The 18,531-nt window shown below is 35.4% G+C and overlaps 1 protein-coding gene across 1 annotated transcript; it reads right to left on the bottom strand.

Moving 5' to 3' along the window:
- Positions 1–7,397: 7,397 nt before the first annotated feature.
- Positions 7,398–14,372, bottom strand: LOC131151639 (uncharacterized). Its single transcript, XM_058102918.1, has 4 exons — positions 13,859–14,372; positions 12,816–13,308; positions 11,369–11,618; positions 7,398–7,616 (listed from the first exon to the last, which is right to left on the bottom strand). Exons 1-4 carry the CDS (start codon positions 14,248–14,250, stop codon positions 7,477–7,479), a joined length of 1,275 nt encoding a protein of 424 aa, XP_057958901.1. The 5' UTR covers positions 14,251–14,372; the 3' UTR covers positions 7,398–7,476.
- Between the last annotated feature and the right edge of the window lie 4,159 nt (positions 14,373–18,531).

The following is an 18,531-nucleotide window of genomic DNA, read 5'->3' as shown; positions in this document are numbered from 1 at the left end:
TATCTGACTGCTTTACCTTGAATTCTAAACGTTCGGTTGGGACTGTCTCCCTTCTAGCACTTGGAGACATGCACCAAGTCCAAGCAATGCTGCTTGAACTTGTCGATGACAGCTTCAATTTCTACCATCAATCCCGATACAGTTGTAGATACAACACCGAAAGACTTCACCCTAGGCTTCCAATAAGACCATCTCACAATAGTAAACACAAAAGCTGTTGCAAGCCTTATATTACCAAAGTCCCTCTGCAAAGTCTTCAACAAAACTAACAACTGACGGTCCACTCTGTTACCTACTAAAACACCTCATTGTACAATCATAAAGGACCTTTGACATATCCCATACATCACAACCCGTCCTTGGGTACCGAGTGGTAGAAATTCCATATAGATTCTCCACACAACTCCCCTGAGATAGCAAATAAAAGTCTCCCTACAATTCCATCTATAAAGCCACCCTGAAATAACACCAATCTCCCTGTAGCCCTGTCTACCAAACCACCCTGAGATAACGTCAATCTCCCTGCAATTTTGTTCAAGCGAATTAGCAAACCAAGACCCATCTTGGTTGTACCCAACACATTCATGTCAAAACTTTCCAACAAAGTATCCAACTAATTAGCCTCAGTCAAAACCTTTCTCGCCAATAACATGTCATTCACACACAACAGATACATCACTCCATGACATCCTATCATTATATTCCACACTAGAAGTCTCACCAACTCACACACCTGAGTAGTGGTCTAATAGTACACATGTGTAACGCCCCGAACCCCTAAACCTGGGTCCGGTGCATTATGCCTAATAATATCCTGATAAATCATAATTCATAAAATACATACACAGTGAAAAACATAAACATAATCTCCATACAACGTAAACCATAATATCGTTATACCAGAGTTTTCTATTTTCTACCTATAAATCCATAAAAACCAAGCATCACTTGCATTTCCATAGATACATACTCCATAACATTCTAGTATGTTCACAAACATTCTTGTCTCCATAAACTTAAAACATAAAGATATAAAACATAAACATTTATATATTTACATCTAGTATCTACATATACCCTTTCTTTTATAGTCCTAAAAAATGCTAAATACCCTTGAGCTCCCTAAGCCCGATCTCGAGGATGTCTTGAAAAAGAAACATTCATATTCGGGTGAGACACATCTCAGTAAGGGAAGAAGTATACATATTAAAACAAAGTGTGGCTAACATGAGGTACATAGACAACATTTTAAAATACATTTGCAAATCATTAACATAACTCTGAAATCATTTTCTGAACCTAAACAACCACATACAGAAATTTAACCCACGAGATTACTTAAGGATAGGGGTGATTACCCGCCCATATAAGTAGCACCCCTCTGTTCTGATACATAGGTAACCCTAAGGTTACAACTAAAGCATACCAGGACACTTACCTAACTCAGTAAGCCCTCAATTGTTAGATTAATCTCGTACTCACGCATTCAACAATAGTTTATCGGCAAAGGCCCTAAGGATAGGGAAATCTACCTGCTCATACAAATAGGTTCCCTCTGCCCTAGTACGTTATGTAGCTACTGCCACATCTGAAGCTATTAGTGCACTCGCCTTTGTCGGCAAACCCTCAGGCGAAGAGTTCTCCTTACCCAATCATAACATGTTCTACGTACATACATACATACTTTTAATATCATAATACATCATTCTTTTTTGTCATTATACATTCATACACATTCATTCCTATTCATAACTTAACTTTGCATTGCGTTTCACTTTAAGTGACTCTTTCCCATTCGTATCGTTCATGTTTCACATTTCATTTCATTGCATTGTCATTCCATTGTCATTTCGTTGCATAACATTTTCATTTCATTCCTTCGTACTATAGTTGGTCTTTAGCCATCATCAGTTAGTCTACAGCTCCTTTTAACTATCATCAGTTAGTCCACACAGAAGTGTTCTAGATCTGCTAACATGACTGTCTTTCAACTGTCTTACATTTACATGGTTGCATTTAACATACACAAGCATCATTGTCCATATCATATTTTATTCATAAGCTTTACTTACTTAACCTGCATCTCATATATCTAACATATATTTGCACAAAATCTCATGCTACACAATTTTACTCTTACAAAATAAGCCAACTCATAATTAACATTTATATACCAAAGATACATTTCATTCCTTAATTCCTTAGAAAAATACCTTTCACTTTCATTCATTTATTTTCACATATACATAACTATATAAACAATCCTAAGTTCAGAAAACATAAATTTCATGGCTAGCATTTTAAACCCACATATAAACATATATACTTAAATAACATATAATCCATTTTAAATTCATGAAAAACCTGATTTAATATATAAATTTCCCCCTTACCTGACTTTCAACTACGCCTCTAGGATCCTCGAACTGATACCCACACGACGATCACCTGGATCCTGAATCCAAAAATCATAACTTAATTAAAATAAATTCCAATTAACTTAAATCTTAAAGAAAGTACTTATTTACTACTTCCTAGGCTCCAAATAACAACATTCCTTAAGAAAATCCCAAAATAAATTACTTACCCTAAATTTGGGATGTTTCCCAAACCTCACAACCCAACGATCAGCTCTTACAGCCTTGAAGAGAATGATCCCACGAACCTCTTGGCGGTTCCGGATTGTCAAACTGGGTCAAATCTGGCCCAAAATCGAAGAGAGAAGGCTGGGAGGTCATTTTTAGAGAGAGAGAGAGAGAGGAGAAATTGCCGAGTTTTCATGTTGAAAAATGAAGAACAACCTATTTATAGACAGGACTTCATCAACGAGACATGTCGATTCGTCGACGAGGCGCTATAGAGACTTTGTCGACGAGAAGATACCTTTGTCAATGAAATTCAAGGTTCCAAATATACTCTCTCGGGATTCCTTCGTCGACGAGCTTAGAAGGACACTCATTGACGAATACAGGACATTCGTCAACGAGGCCTGCTTTTCCTTCTAATTTCTTTCCTTTTTCCCTCATTATCCATTAATCCATTTCATTTATCATATTTTCTACTTATTTAAATTCCCAGGTCATTACAACATGAGCCCACCATGATCCTACTGGTCTCCTGAAATGAAAAATCCCTGCAATATGAACAACGTCATCTTTGCCCTGAGTTTGTTGCTCCACCTGCATCATATGCCCATTCAAACCGTGACACTGTTGACCCGAGATAGAACTCCCCGCATTTCTGCCCTGAGTTCCTAACTCCACCTAAATAACATGATTGCTGCTACTGTAGTTTTCTGGCATTTGTTTCTTTTCCTTTACCTGAGTACGTTGCACCATGACTTCATCAACAAAAGTCATGTCCTCGATCACCCCTTTGTTTGCCATAGGACCACCTAGCTTGCACCCACCTTTCTTATAATCCAAAAAGATATACTGTCCGGACACAACACCAAGCCTAGATCCTCCATCACTAGAATAGTGCACCAGTGGACATCTACTCACAATCGAGTAGTCTACTGCAAAACCTGCCCACCATCCACTTGCAACTTTCCTATCTAGCGAAACCTTTGGCGATCGATTACATGAGAAATGCGTCATACTCACTGACTTCACGAAGAAGTACCCTACAAGCCTTGCATATAACTTGTCCTGCACAAAACTTCTTGAACAAAACCATCATACTCAGTCCCAATGTTTGACTTGAGAATCTCTCTCCCAGTCTGATTCTCCACCTCAGCCACTACATGAAGTACACCAAGACCTTTCGTGATAATCCCACGAAAAACATCATTGGTTCCCAAACATCTAAATACATGTAGTAAGCTATATGCTCTAACCGTATATACAACAAGAAACTCGACTCAGACTCAACAGTTGCAACTCCACCTACAACTATAACATCTCGTAGTGCAAAGATGTTTCCCACTACTTTATCCCCTTTCATCACTATCAAGTTACCACACATTTTCATTTCTTTGCATTCAGACTCGTAACAATATCCATTACAGTCTAAAATTTGCAATGAAAATACCATTCTTCCTTAGACCTGATTCATGCTTTACATCACATATGACTTTACAACACCATCATACGCTTTGATTTTGACATTTCTAATAACAAGTATTTTACATGAAATATCATTTTCCATCAAAATACAATTAGTATAAACTGATCTGTCGGTGTCAAACCATTTTCTAGGATAAAAGTATCCGATGACTAAGACTCAAGAATCACCCATGAGGCACTCCAAACCCGATGAAACACGTAGCATATCTCCAACACTACATTTTGAGTCTTTCTCCACTACACTTGCAGATTTTGACGAATCCTTAGACATATATTGACATTCCCATTTTCACCAAACTAATGTCGGAGAATTCTTATCTATGATGTGATACAACACGTCATTAGCCAAACAAAGACGAATGATTGCTCCCAATTCATTCCAAGTCTTTGCATCCATGCTATCCGGTTGAAATTCTGTATAAACCTTGACCATGCCTTGTTACAACACGAGATCCTTAAATTCAGAGGCCATACAACACGCTCTGATACCAATTGTTGTGAAAAATAAGGGTGGCCTCTCCCAACAATGCGCAGTGGAATGAACATTGTATAAATGATCACACATAGATACTTGCAACAAATAAAATGGTCATAAATAGAAAACATTTGGTCACACCCAGTTTTGATTACGACAAATACTCTTGGTACTGATGGTTATACTAAGACTTGCATGCAGGTTCACTGTGCATGTGTATTTGGACTAAAAGACATACTATAATGGCGTGTAGTGTTCGTACCAATGAATGAAGAATTTTGTGCCGTATTTGTATTTATTATTCAGTTTCTTCATTCTGGGATGTAATTTTATTATAGACTGTACACTCATATGACTTGTAATAATTTGCATCATGCAAGATAGGTAGGTATGCTCAAATCAACCTTAGTTGGACTTTAGGTACCTACACAGACCATTGAAAGACCTTAGGGAACATCCTTCGGTCGACTGACACCAGATTTTTTCGGTGCACTCAAAAAGGCTTAGAAATGACCCTAGGACACTCACCATTGCATTTATATGTGTTAGGCACTTGAATAGGGTGATTGTGAATTAAAATAGGACCAAAGTGCACATTTTATGTACTTTCAGTTGACCAGCACATGCAGTTCATTCTGCTGCGGGTCGACCGAATCCGGTCTGGGTCAACCAGTTGACCACAGTTCGATCGACCGAGCCATGACAGTTCATTTGACTCTGGTTGACTGAAACACCTTGAAGTCAACAGTTTGACTTCCTAATCAATCGAGACCTTTTTGAACTATACCAACTTGGTCGATCGAGTTTCCACGTGTGGGAACCCAACAATCTAGTCGACTGACCAGATAGTTCATTTTCACCTGGGTCAACCGAATCGCGCCATTATGGAAAAATTGCCCTTCTTGGTCGACCGACCTTGAAGTTCAAAATTGGTCCAGTTGACCGAGCCATATGAACTTCGGTCGACCGAAAGTCTTCTGATCAACCGGTGCTCTCGGGTTGCCCTGCATTTTTACCGTGGTTAACTTATTTTTAACAGGGTTAAAAATTACTAAATGTTATTAAAACTTTTCTAATAATCCCGGCTCTCTCCCCAACAGTTATATTTCATGGGGTGTCTATAAATACCCCTTCTTTTGGGAAAATTAGCAAGCATTAGTATCTTGATTAAGGCAAAAATTCTCTCAACTTCCAAAACCTTATTTTAGCCTATACTACTCACATACACTCAAAAGCTTCATTCTCCTTGATTATCCAAGAGTTGTGAGTGTATTTAGATTGCTTGTGCTTCATTCTCTATTTGCTTAAATACTCTCATTTGCTTGATTGTTGATTGATTTTAACATCGAGAGTAAAGCTTAAGTTCTCCCACTGATTTTATTTAATAGATCTCTTGTGGGAAAACTTAGAGGCCAGAGGTTCTTGCATTGTCATTGCAAGTTACCTTAACCCTTATTTTTTGGTGTGCAAAAATCCTTTTCAAAGAACTTGTTTTCAAACAACTCCTTTGTGCTTTGTATATTAAAATATCCTACTGAATTTGTTTGATTTAACTTGCTTAGCATATTTTGAAACCCTGATATGATTTTGTGTTATTCACATAGTGTGTTTCATATATTGCTTGGATATACACTCTAGATCTAGACTGGAAATCTGTACTTGATTGAGTGTTTAACACACATTAGAGCACTAAGCATATTTACATATCATTCGTGCTTGCAATATTGATTGAGTTATATTGGTGCACACATTTGCTTATCTAGAAGCGTATTTCCATGTAAACGTTTTATACACATTGGTTGTATTCCAGACGCGGGCCTGAAGAGGGACACTAACCCTTTGGAATAGTCTCAGATTGGCTTAGACCCGATTAGGAAAGTTAAGTGCACCATCCTGTTAAGGCGTGTCGGTTGAGGTTAGCCCCTTGAATTGACCTGGTTTGTATAGGTGCCGCTTCACCCATTTAAGTGAGCATTATAGTGGTAATCCTTATTCTGGTGTGGCCAAGGCGGAGACGTAGGCACAGTTGGTCGAACCCCAATAACATATAATGCGTGTTCTTTACATTTCCGCACTTTACCTTTACTGCACGTATATGTTTATTTGTTGATTGCGTAGACTGACCCTAGGCTGTATTACACTGTTGATAAAACTAGTTAACCTAGGCGATAAATTTTAAATACCCAATTCACCCCCAATCTTGGGGTTGCACCAAAGCTAACACATTCAACAACCATAGCAATATAAAGAGAGTAATAATAAAGGCAATGACATCAGGGATTAAGTGGTTTGGCAAAGCCTACATCCACAGGAGCAATCAACAAGAGATTCACTATGAAAATCAAAGCCTCACAATACAATGATCTTCTCTCCTTCTCTTACCCTCTCTTACTCTCTTACATGTTGAAATATGGCTAGAGTGACATATATAACAACCCCTCAGAGATTTCCTTCTGAATACCCAACCACTCCAACGTTCAAATTCAAAATTTAAATTCTTTCTCACAGCCCAACGACCACTCGTTGACGAGAACAGGACACTCGTCAACGAGCCAAAGAAGGCCACTTGTCGACGATTCTGTCCACTCGTCGATGAGTCTTTGCTACTACCTTGCACCAAGACCACATCCATATGTTTTTCCCTTTGTTTATAAACTCCCAAAGTAAAAGAGCTATGCCATAAACAACAGTCCGAAACTTTAACCATTGGTATGTCCTCAACATGGGCTTCAAACAACATATTACTCAATTCTTTATAATTTAATAATAAAACAAACTAATATGCACCTGATATGAAATGAAATGGGAGTTGAATAGAGTGAAAAATAATACGATATGATGAATATGTAAAATTATAAAGATCAAATTTATTTTATTTTATTTCATTTCATTTTTTATTTTTCTTATGTATCAAATAAATCATTAGTGTTTAATTTAGGAATGAAGAACAATCACTTTGCTTAATATCCATAGCACCAAAGAGAACTCAAATGCAAAGAGTGTATGAAGAAGACCACGATCAAGTGCAAATCCAAAAAGTGTAATTCCACCATTGTTGTGTTGCAAGTATGTCACTGCAATGAACCGCAAAACAAAAACAATATCATTATTGTAATGCTCATTTCAAATATCACAACAAAAATGAAACTATTAGCATAAAAATTGGGAATGAATTGTCGTACAATATGTGAAAATGGGAAAAAAAAAATGTAGATTAAGTTGTATATCAGTTGAAATTTCAACGAAAAAATTTGAACTACTGGATAGAGACCATTTAATTAGGTAGTACATATATCCATATGATAATTAGTTCAACTTTTATCTATGTGCTTTTCAGTAAATAGTTGAATACTTGATTAATTATGGCATGTACATGTTAAAATTTTTAAATTTAAACATAAAAAAGGAGTTAGTCCTACATTTTAAACCATATAATGTGCAATAATTGATCACTCTATAACTTAATTATGGGGTATCCATATATATATATTGAAAGTCATCCTAGTTTTAAACATCGGGAACATTGAGGAGATGATGGAACCCATACTCAATGGATGACCTAACAATTGTTGTGGTTGAGTAGTAATGTAAATTAAAGATCAATAACAATAGAACATGCACATGCAAGACAATAATTTTATGTGATTTGGAAAATACACTTATATGATATCCAATATTCAAGCCTATGTTAGAATTTTATGAACATGAATTGTCCTTTTATATAAATCCCAACTTAAAAGTCCCATTGTAGTAATTGTTAGATGTGCTAAGCAGTGCATCTTGGGATTTGCATGTCTTGAACAAACACAAGAGCATGTATTTGTTCAAGCATGACACATCTCGAAACAAACACATACAATATTTATCATTAGTATGTATAATAATATGAAATTTGAACTAACATAACCTAAAAGAGACATTGACATTAAACTCGACATTAATTTATGCAAGACTAAAAAATGAAGACAAAAAAATCAAGGGATTAATGGAAAAGAGGTAACGTTGATTAATTAAAATAGGGAGTCAACACACCAATCTTTACTCCCTAGTAACATATCCAAAATGTAACCCCTGCAATACATTAGTAGGGAAATCAATAAGGAGGTATCCTAAATACATATATATAAAAAGGACCCTCTAAAGAAGATAAGACATCTCATTTCATTCTCACTCACTCCTTTACTATTGTGATCATATAAATTCCTTCCAAATTCCCCAACTTAGACATTAGAGTGATCCCCTGGATTATACGATGGGTCCTCCAAGCTATTTTTCTCTCATACATAGCAGGTGATCGAAGTCATAATTGATGCAAATTCTCCTAGACAAATTTTGACTGCAATAGTTGACGTTGCCTATGGGGAAACTTGGAAAGATTTCTTTCTCTCAATCATGGTTGCATTACGCATTTTTGAATCCAAACTCATTGCTTGGGATCAATTGCCTCAGTCAATTCACCCCACAACGAGACAATTCGCCACAAATTGTGACTTTAGATCAATTTCTAGCCTACCAAAGAAGGGTGGAAGACATGTTTAGCATGATTTCACCAAAAAAAAAAAAAAAAAAGATCCTGTAGGACATATCCCAGGGTTTGTTTAAGTCGAAAAAACACTTAAGGATAAGGTAGTGGTACCACATGAAGCTGCCTTGAAAATTTCAGATTCGACAAAGAAAGTAGAAGGAGCCAATAGTTTGGGCATTAACGAGCAACGGTACTAGAAATTGGAAGAAAATACTCAAAAATAAAAAATAAAAAATGAGCAACTAGAAAGGTTGGTAAAATAAGTTCGCAGCCAACCTTCAATAGGGGAAACGTCAGTTAGATCTTCTGATCCCCTCTTTACTAAGGAAATAATGGAGATCCCTCTACCCAATAAATTCAAGACGCCTAGCATAGAAGGATATGATGAGTTTTCAGATACCCTAGACCACCTCGACACCTTTAGAATGTTGATGCAATTGTAAGGTGGACCTGATGTCATTATGTGCCGAGCACTTGTGACAACCTTGAAGGAAAATGCCAAACCATGGTACATGATACCGAACATTGATGCCCAACTCAGTTGGGTCTTTCTCTAAGATGGACCACAGAGTAACAGTAGTTGCCTTGACAACAACTCTTCAACCCTACGACTTCCTAGATTCCATAGGGAAGAAACCCCCAACTGATATAGGAGAGCTAATGACGCAAGTCCAGAAATATATTTACCTAGTGGAGGTTATCACAACGAAAGAAGTAGATCAAATTTGAAGAAAAAACATACTAGAGACGCTGATGAAATCATCGAGCAAGGAGCTAGGAAACATACCTCTAGTAAAGCTTTCCTTCCAGGTTTGGTGAATAAGAAAAGGGGATAGGGACTATTTATAGGCGAAAAAAGTGGTGGCATGAACTACGAGACTTCGTGAGATGCAAATCATGATAGGGAAATCTGCTTAGAAAATGGGCACTGCTTGGCAAAAAAAAATTGACCCATCTGATGAGTACCACTCATGAGACCCAAAAATATCCATATTATGAACACTACTCATAATGCAATAGGAGACGAATATTGCTCAGCAAAAAAAAAAAATTGGTCGATTTGATGAGTGCCACTTATAAGAACCAAAAATGCCCATATGATAAGTATTGCTCATGAGGCAATAAGATGTGCATTGATTGGCCAAAAATTGCCCCGTTTGATAAGCATTGCTCATGAGGTTAAAAAATGTCCATTTGATAAACACTACTCATGCATGAGATAACAAGAAACATACACTATTCAACAAAGTATTGACCCCTTTGATAAGCACCATTCATGAGACCCAAATATGTCCATTTGATGATTTAATCTAAATCCCATCATAATAAAAAGACTTGTAGTAAATGCAATATACTCTCCAGCCAAAAAAGTAACTCTAAGACTCGAGGGTAGAGTGGACAACTAATACAACTTAAAAGAGACTTTGACATTAAACTTGATATTAATTTATGTAAGATCAACAAATGAAAAGACACTGAGGGATTAATGGAAAAGAGATAATGTTTGTTAATTAAAGTAGGGGGTTAGCACACCAATCTTTACTCTTTAATAACATATCCTAAATGTATCCCCTGCAATCCATTAGTAGTGAAATCAATATGGAGGTATCTCGAATGCCCATAGAAAGGATTCCGTGAAGAAGGAAAAATTATTAGATGGATTGGCTCTACCACATCATCTATAGACTAATCCAATAAAATGGTGACAACACATGAATTTTTTTGATTAGTTTTAAAAAAGAAAATAAGTTATGATTTACTCATTGATATAGTGTGCGGGTTGTCACTCCTTTATTAGGCTAGTTTATGAATGATGTGGCAGACCTGATCTACTTAACAATTTCTCTTAAGGAAGGTCAGACATCTTATTTCATTCTCACATGCTCTTTTACTGTTGCGATTATATAATCCTTTCAAATTCTCTGACTTAGGCATTTAAATGATCCCTAGAGTACACCTTGGGGCCTCCAAGTGGTTTTTCTCTCATTATTGACAGGTAATTGAAGTCATGATATATATAAATTTTTTCAGAACAAATTTTGGTTGCAGCATGAATATTAAATTTGAATTAATTAGTTTATCTATATTGGTTTGGATAAAATATATGGTATAAAACTATATTAATTTTCTTCAGATTCACATATATCCAAATCAAAATCTAGGAATTAATTTTAATTACTACCAAACCATATCATAATATTATTTTCCCCATTAGATTGTCCCCTGAATATTGTATGAATGGGAGAGGATATATATGATATTATCATTCAAGGTGCAGAAAGGAAATTTTTTTGAGCTTACCTAAAGCTTGCCTGGCTTGGAAAGAGGAAGGGTCTTCTGATGATAAAGCAGTAGTGATGAAAGTTTCCGGAGAGTGGGAGCGGGAGTCGCCGCCGCATATGGGAGCCGGAGGTTTACTTGCAGCGGCGGCACAGATGATGTGCAGATGCCATTTGGCTGCAACTGAGACGATACCTTGAGCTCTGTGAGTGATTCTTGCAGCCCCCATTAAACACAAGAAGAACCCGCTTAGTTGTACTACTGAACATATCTGCATATGCATGCATGCATTTATTAATCTCCCAACTTCAATTATTATTATTATTATTACAAGAAAAAAGACAGCATATTAATGCTAATGCGATCTTAGAATAAGCACTCGATTACAAATTAAATCATAATCAACCTCATTAGTGAAAAAATAGGGATGGATTATAGAGCTTTTTCTATTTAATTTTATCATCAGGATTCAGGAAAAGCTTAAGATTATTATTCCCTTGTGAAAGATTATTTTATATTTTATTTTTAATTCTTAAGATAATTTTATAAGTTTATATTGCTTTTAATTGCAAAGGTTTTTAGGATTAATTTTTATCTAAAGTTTATAAAATATATATTTTTATTTTTGGAATTCTCTATACAAATGTCAGAAAAGAAGGTAGCATTTTATAATTTATAAAAAGCTAAAACTAAAAAATAAAGTGTTTTTTCCACTAGGCCTTAGGCCTGGTTCCCATATGAAAAGTAATTTTATTTTATTTTTTAATTTTTAAAATCAATACAATAATATTACATTATTTTTGAGTTTTTTTATATTAACAGGAGAAAATTAAAAAAAAAATTATTATTATTATTATTGATCACCCAAAATCTAGCTTAAACAAGGTCTTTGAATGTCCTTAAGCGGCATAGAAATTAGGTAACAACCACTTTACATCTCTCTCTTGATTAATTAAGAATTGATGCAAAATCCATTCGAATATATTTTATTATTAGAAAACTTTGAACCCACCTATATCTACTTGAGCCAATTTTGAGAGTATCATCATTTTTTAATGACTCAGGGCTCCTATCTAAATAGACCCTTCAAACCTATTTAGGCTACACAAAATGGGTGGATGAAATCATTGTGCTCCACCATTGATTTGCTCTTGGCAATTCACTAAAAAAACCATAATTAGAGAATTGAGCCTATGACTTTCCGATTTTCAAGGCCTAATTTCATCCTTACTACTTTGAGCAAACCTAGTTAAGAAGATGATGATGATGATGATTATTATTATTATTATTATTTCTAGATTTTTTATAAATAATTTTTAAAAAATTTGGAAAAGAAGATGATACTTTTATAAAATCTTTTTTAAAAAAATTTTAAAAAATAAAAGCTATTCTCTACAAACCAAAAATTGCATGAATTCAATTTTCTACAAAAAGAAAAGTTAAAAAAAAAAAAAAAAAGATATCTTACCACAAGATCACCAGAGTTGAAGAAATTCTTGTGGGATTTGGAAGCCAAAACCAGTAACAGAGCACCCAGCTGACTCACAGTCATGGTTACCAAGCACCCAATAATGAAGAACCTGTACCCGTGGCTTGTCTCCCCCAACTCCTCCCTTATCCTCTTGTGCTCCTCAAACACCTCCGCCACCGCCACCGCCGCCCCCTCCCTCAGCTTCCTCCCTAACCCTTCCAACCTCTGCAACTCTGCCTCGCACCTCAGCCGGAAAACCACGCACACCAGCAAGAACACCCCCGTCCTGTACACCCACGACCCCAACACCAACCCAAACACCACCCATTTCCCCGGGAAAAAATTCACAGTCACGGCGGAGAAGACGGCCACCTTGTGCACCACCTGCACAACGAACGACGGCAGCAGAATGCAGCCCAGGTACTGGAAAGCCTTGTCCAGCTCCTTCGTGTAGCCACCGCGGACGGCGGAAATGTCGCCATTGTGATTGCTGTTAATGACGATTTGTTTTTTAATATGAATTTTAATTTCTAAAGACACTGATTTCCTTTACAAGACCTGCTGATGTTTCAAAAATCTGACTTCTTTTGTCTTGATATTTAATTGTGGGATACTTATAAGCTAAAAAATTTATTCATTTTGTATAAAATATAAAGAAAATTTACGCTTTTTTTTTTTTTTAATAAACTTCAATTTATGAAAATTTTAAAGTTTGAGAAGAGACCCTCATATTTTTTAAATCTGAAAAAAAATCGTATTTTTTTTTATCAATTAAGTCAATGCCTTTTACCGAATTTGAAATAAGTGGAAGAAGTAATGTAATATTCATTTTGTATAAAGTATAAAGAAAATTTACGCTTTTTATTTTTATTTTTAATAAACTTCAATTTATGAAAATTTTAAAGTTTGAGAAGAGACCCTCATATTTTTTAAATCTTAAAAAAAAAATCGTATTTTTTTTATCAATTAAGTCAATGCCTTTTACTGAATTTGAAATAAGTGGAAGAAGTAATGTAAGCTGATGTGGCCCGAGGCCGTACCGCTCGAAGAACCGGGACAGGGTGAGGAAGGCGATCGCGGCCAGGGTGGATTCCGGGAGCTGTACAAGTTTGTTGAAGGAGGTGGGATCGCCGGAGGGAGCAGTGGCGGGGACGCCGACGGAGAGGGACGCGGCGGCGGGGATGAGGAGGGCGAAGAACAGGAAGACGACGTAAGAGATGATCTTGGCGGCGGGGGAGGAGTGGTCGAGGGCGCACCATTTGAGGCTCGGCTGGAGGCTGCGGAAGTCGTCGGAGACGGAGGGTTTAGGCGAGGGGAGGAGAGGTGTGGTTGATTGGTCGCGATGATCGAGGTGGATGGTGCGATGAGTGGGGATGCCGGAGAAATGAACGACGATACGGGTGTCGTCGGAGGTGGTGGAGGGTATATTCATGGTTTGATATGTACTGGGGAGATGATGAATCGATGCAAAGCATTTTGAAGCGGGAGCCCTTCTAGCTTTATTCACTCACCTCCCTCCCACAAAGCGATCCAACAGCATGGGAATTGCCAATTGGCAATTTAATTTGCCCCTTCAAATTTCATATTGCAATAAATAAAAATATTTTATTTTACTTTAAAAATAATTTTATTTAACTTATTTTAACTTTTTAGGGGCTACTATTTATTAAATTTTTTTATTTAATTTTAATAAATTTAATATTTAACCGGTATTTATACAAAGGACTATGTAGAAATAATGTATCATAATTATTACTAACTAATATTAATTTGGGCTCACCTACTTGAATCTTTTAATACTTGATAGTGATTCCAATGGAAATAAGATGTCCATATTTAAGGGTTTTTTCTTTTTTTTTTTTAGACAGTGAAAATAAGGCATGAGGTGCAGAAAGTTGATTTTTTCTTTTTTCTTTTTGATAACCCAAAAACTTCAGCTACCATCGCGCTACTTTGGATGTTATGATACGACACCAAATCCGAAGGAATGAAAGATGTCTGTCCATTAACATATTTTTGATAATTTATCAGAATAAACTTTCAAGAAGAAATCAAACTCGTGACTTTCTGATCACCAAATCGCAAGTTGCCGAAAGTATGTGGTATATATCAATGTACGTTGAAGAAAGTTCAAAAGCAGTGTAGGAAAACAATGCAAAGAGAGGAGCATGCTTGTCTCGTGAGTTCGCACTAGAGGTTTCAAGAAGCAAAGAATAATTAAAGAGCAGCAGTACATCATTGGCTTTTCCTTTTGCCCAAACAACATCAAATTCGTTTCTTGAGGTGCTAACAAAGAAGAAAAAACACTAAAATACGAGTAAATAAAGAAATAAATAAAATAAAAGGTCTGCACTGCAACATTTTGCAGAGGAGTGGGAGAATTTTGAAGATTGAGATTCCATTTACAACTTAAAAAATATTCATCTATGTTTGGAAAGACTTTGGATTTATAGTTGTAATAGATTTGGATAAAATGTAATATAAAATTATATTAAAATTTATTCAAATCTAACTAAATCCAAATCCGAGTTCTGAAATTCATATTCTGATTCAAAAAGAAGAAGTAAGAAATTTATTTTTTTACATTTGATTATTAAGAAAAGTGAGAAAAAAAATAGAAAAAATATATACCCAGTTCATAAACAAAATCTTAATTCTTCACATTAATATTTTATTTATTTATTTCTAATTTTAATCATATTAAAACAAACTTTTATTTTTAATATTATTTAATATAGAAAAAATACAATAAAAAATAAATTTCCTCCTTATTTCTTTTTTTCCTCCAAACAAAATTCTTGTCCCAAATGGACTTAAATTACATACATATAAAGAAATAAATAGAATAAAATGTTAGAGATGTAGCATTTTGTTATTAGCAATCTACCTACTATATATATACCCTTTCAATTTACAAAATATTTACAAAACTAGTTTCTCCGTATAAAATCTGAAATATAACAATACAAAAAGTTATATTAATGTTTGCACTGATTAAAATGATGCGAGATCCACATTATTGAGATTTAGACTTAAATACCTTTCAATTTTGTGAGTCGAAAGCTTACTTGGTATATATCCTATAATTAATAAGTTCGAAATCTTAAATGGAAAAATCGTCCCTTGTTTGTCACCATTAGTGATTTTAAGATAGAGTCATATATATGCTACCAAAATTCACATAGGAAAGAATGTTATCCTGCAAGTTTCTCATGTGATATGTGGATAGAGATTAGCTATCTCCCGCTATGTAGTCAATCCTAACATGAGCTTCTAATCGATTTTTAAAAAAATAAAAAAAATTAAAAAGATGACTGGTAACTTATGCACACCTATGTTACAAACTTATCAGGCCAAGATGTGTTGTACACTATTCTTAGGTAAGTTTTGTCCCTCATTTGTGTAGAAGATTGATAACCAACTATCCTAGCATACAGTAAGCTTTTTCATTATATGTACATATTGAACTTAGAGACAAGGAAATAGGAACAACTTTAAAATTGATCAATCTAGAGTCGAAGAACTCACACAATTTTTTTGAGAAATTAGAGTTACAACATATTTTTTATCCAAAAAAGTAACAGTTTATGGTATAATTATAAAAGATAAAATAAAAAATGAACTAGTATAGCACTTTGTAGAAGGTAGAGAGAAGCGAGGTTGAAATGGTTTTGACACCTGCAATGTAGGCAAAAAAAAATGTAACAATAACGAGTGAATCAGTTCACGTTAACGGCAGTCGAAATAGCAAGGTTAAACCTAGAATAACTTGAAATGAGATAGTGGATAGGGATTGACAGCTTTCCTTTTGTTAGATCATATTGCCTAAGATCATGCACTTGACTGAAAAGGACTCCTGTAGCTCACCCCTCATAGTTGGTGTTGCTATTGTTGTCATAGCATCAACATATCTATAGAGTGGAACTAAAAAACAATTGTGAACCATAAAATTGTATTGAAACTTGTAGGAAGATGTGGAAATTGAAATGAGAAGGCTAAAGCTGGAGCTGGAGCAGAAGCAGACAATGGGCATGTACAGCAGAGACTGCAAAGAAGCACTCTAGGCAAAACTAAAGGTATGGAAAATTGCAACTGCTTCTACTCCCATTGGGCAGTAAAATTAGGAATAGCTTCCCAAGAGGAAGGTGAATTAGATTCTTTTTTATTCTAATAATTTTTGACCTTTTGCTTATGACACCAAGAAAAATACAATAAATAACTGATAATTACACTTGAAAATTCTGAAATTTAAATTCACAAGCCAATTGATGAAACCAAAGCAATTCAACCACTCAACCAAAAATATTAGTACTTTTGTCAATTTCCCTGTGAATGTTTACCACCTTCTTTGAGTAACCTCTTCGTATGCACTTCTCTTGATCAAGATTTCCACAGATTAACCAACATACTCCCTTTTGATTTCTGCAAACGGTTAATCAAAACGTTCTTTCTAATTATCAAGAGTCTTTGTTTATGTCTAATTTTAAAACCTGCAACCTGCACTTTAAATCACACAATAACTAGTACAGAAAATAAAAAGTAAAGAAGAGAGAAGACACAAGGTTTTTACGAGGTTCGGCTTCAACACAGCCTACGTCCTCGCCCTTGGCAAAAACACCAAAGGGTTCCACTATAGCAGTCCCGTTACCAGGTGGAACAACGCCTGTTTACAATCACTCATTGGCCAAGGCTAGAGCCCGCCTTCTCCAAACAATATACCCTAGTTTGGTCAACGATCCAACAGCCTGGAATCGTCCAAAATCTACAAAAGAAATATCAAAAAGCTAGTGTACAAGAGATGCTCACACAAAGAGTAGATTAGTACAAATTGAAACTATGTACTTCAAAAGATAAATATCAAGAAAGAAATACACTTTTGAAACTTAACAAAGATTTCACCAAATTCCTTTTCTTCAGATGAGAAATCAGTAATCTTTCTTCAGGAATTGATGAGCAAGAATATCAGAACCACAATACTTTCAGCTTGCAAGAGATTGATCAAGGTGAGAGTTTGAGAGATTTTCAATGCTTGGTGTGTTTTTGATTTACAAAAACCATGTATTTATAGACTTCTAAACAAGTTTCCTTGTTGCAAGAGTTTCCTTAGAGAGTTTCCCAAGTTGTTAGAAAATTTGGGGCTCAAACGGCTATAGTTTAAAAAATTTTACCGTTGAACAGTGTTCAGATGTCTGAGGATTCGAGTTCATACGTCTAAAGTTCCTGAAACCCTTTAAAAATTGAACTGGACACAGGGTCAAATGTCAGAAGAGAGGGTTCTAACGTCTGAGGTGCCAGGTTCAGATGTCTAAAGTCTCGAGTTCAGACGCCTGAACTGCTACTGTCAGTTTATGTTTTGATTCATAAAATCTTCAGACATCTACACTTAATCTTCAAACGTCTGAAGTAATTCTTCAGATGTCTGAACATGAAGTTCAGCTATCTGAAGTTGCCACTTCAGACATCTGAACTGAAAAGTTCAGTCATCTGATCTGTCAAGAACCTGTTTTAGAAAATATTTTTCTTTAAAAACTGATTTGCTCTCTTATAATTTTTACAAGACTTATTTCAGAAATCTCAAATATGTCTTTAAGTCCTCATAATCTCTTGGAAAAGTTTCAAAACATATTTCAAACGATATTTTAGCTTTTGAAATACTTACAAATTGTTTCCTAAGCCTTTATATGCCATGCTTGAATTCTTTCTCATTCACTGC

Source organism: Malania oleifera, chromosome 3 (genome assembly GCF_029873635.1).
Source record: "Malania oleifera isolate guangnan ecotype guangnan chromosome 3, ASM2987363v1, whole genome shotgun sequence".
NCBI lineage: Eukaryota > Viridiplantae > Streptophyta > Magnoliopsida > Santalales > Ximeniaceae > Malania > Malania oleifera.
Note: the sequence above shows the minus strand (reverse complement) of the source record. Positions and strands in the feature narration are given on the sequence as shown.

What these genes read in the sequence shown, in the direction of transcription:
- LOC131151639 (XM_058102918.1), bottom strand. Translation starts at nt 14,250, where the DNA reads ATGAATATACCCTCCACCACCTCCGACGACACCCGTATCGTCGTTCAT. An exon ending in CTGTCCCGGTTCTTCGAGCG is followed by an intron (nt 13,309 to 13,858) that starts GTACGGCCTCGG and finishes CGTCATTAACAG; the next exon opens with CAATCACAATGGCGACATTT. An exon ending in CCAAGCCAGGCAAGCTTTAG is followed by an intron (nt 7,617 to 11,368) that starts GTAAGCTCAAAA and finishes GGTTCATTGCAG; the next exon opens with TGACATACTTGCAACACAAC.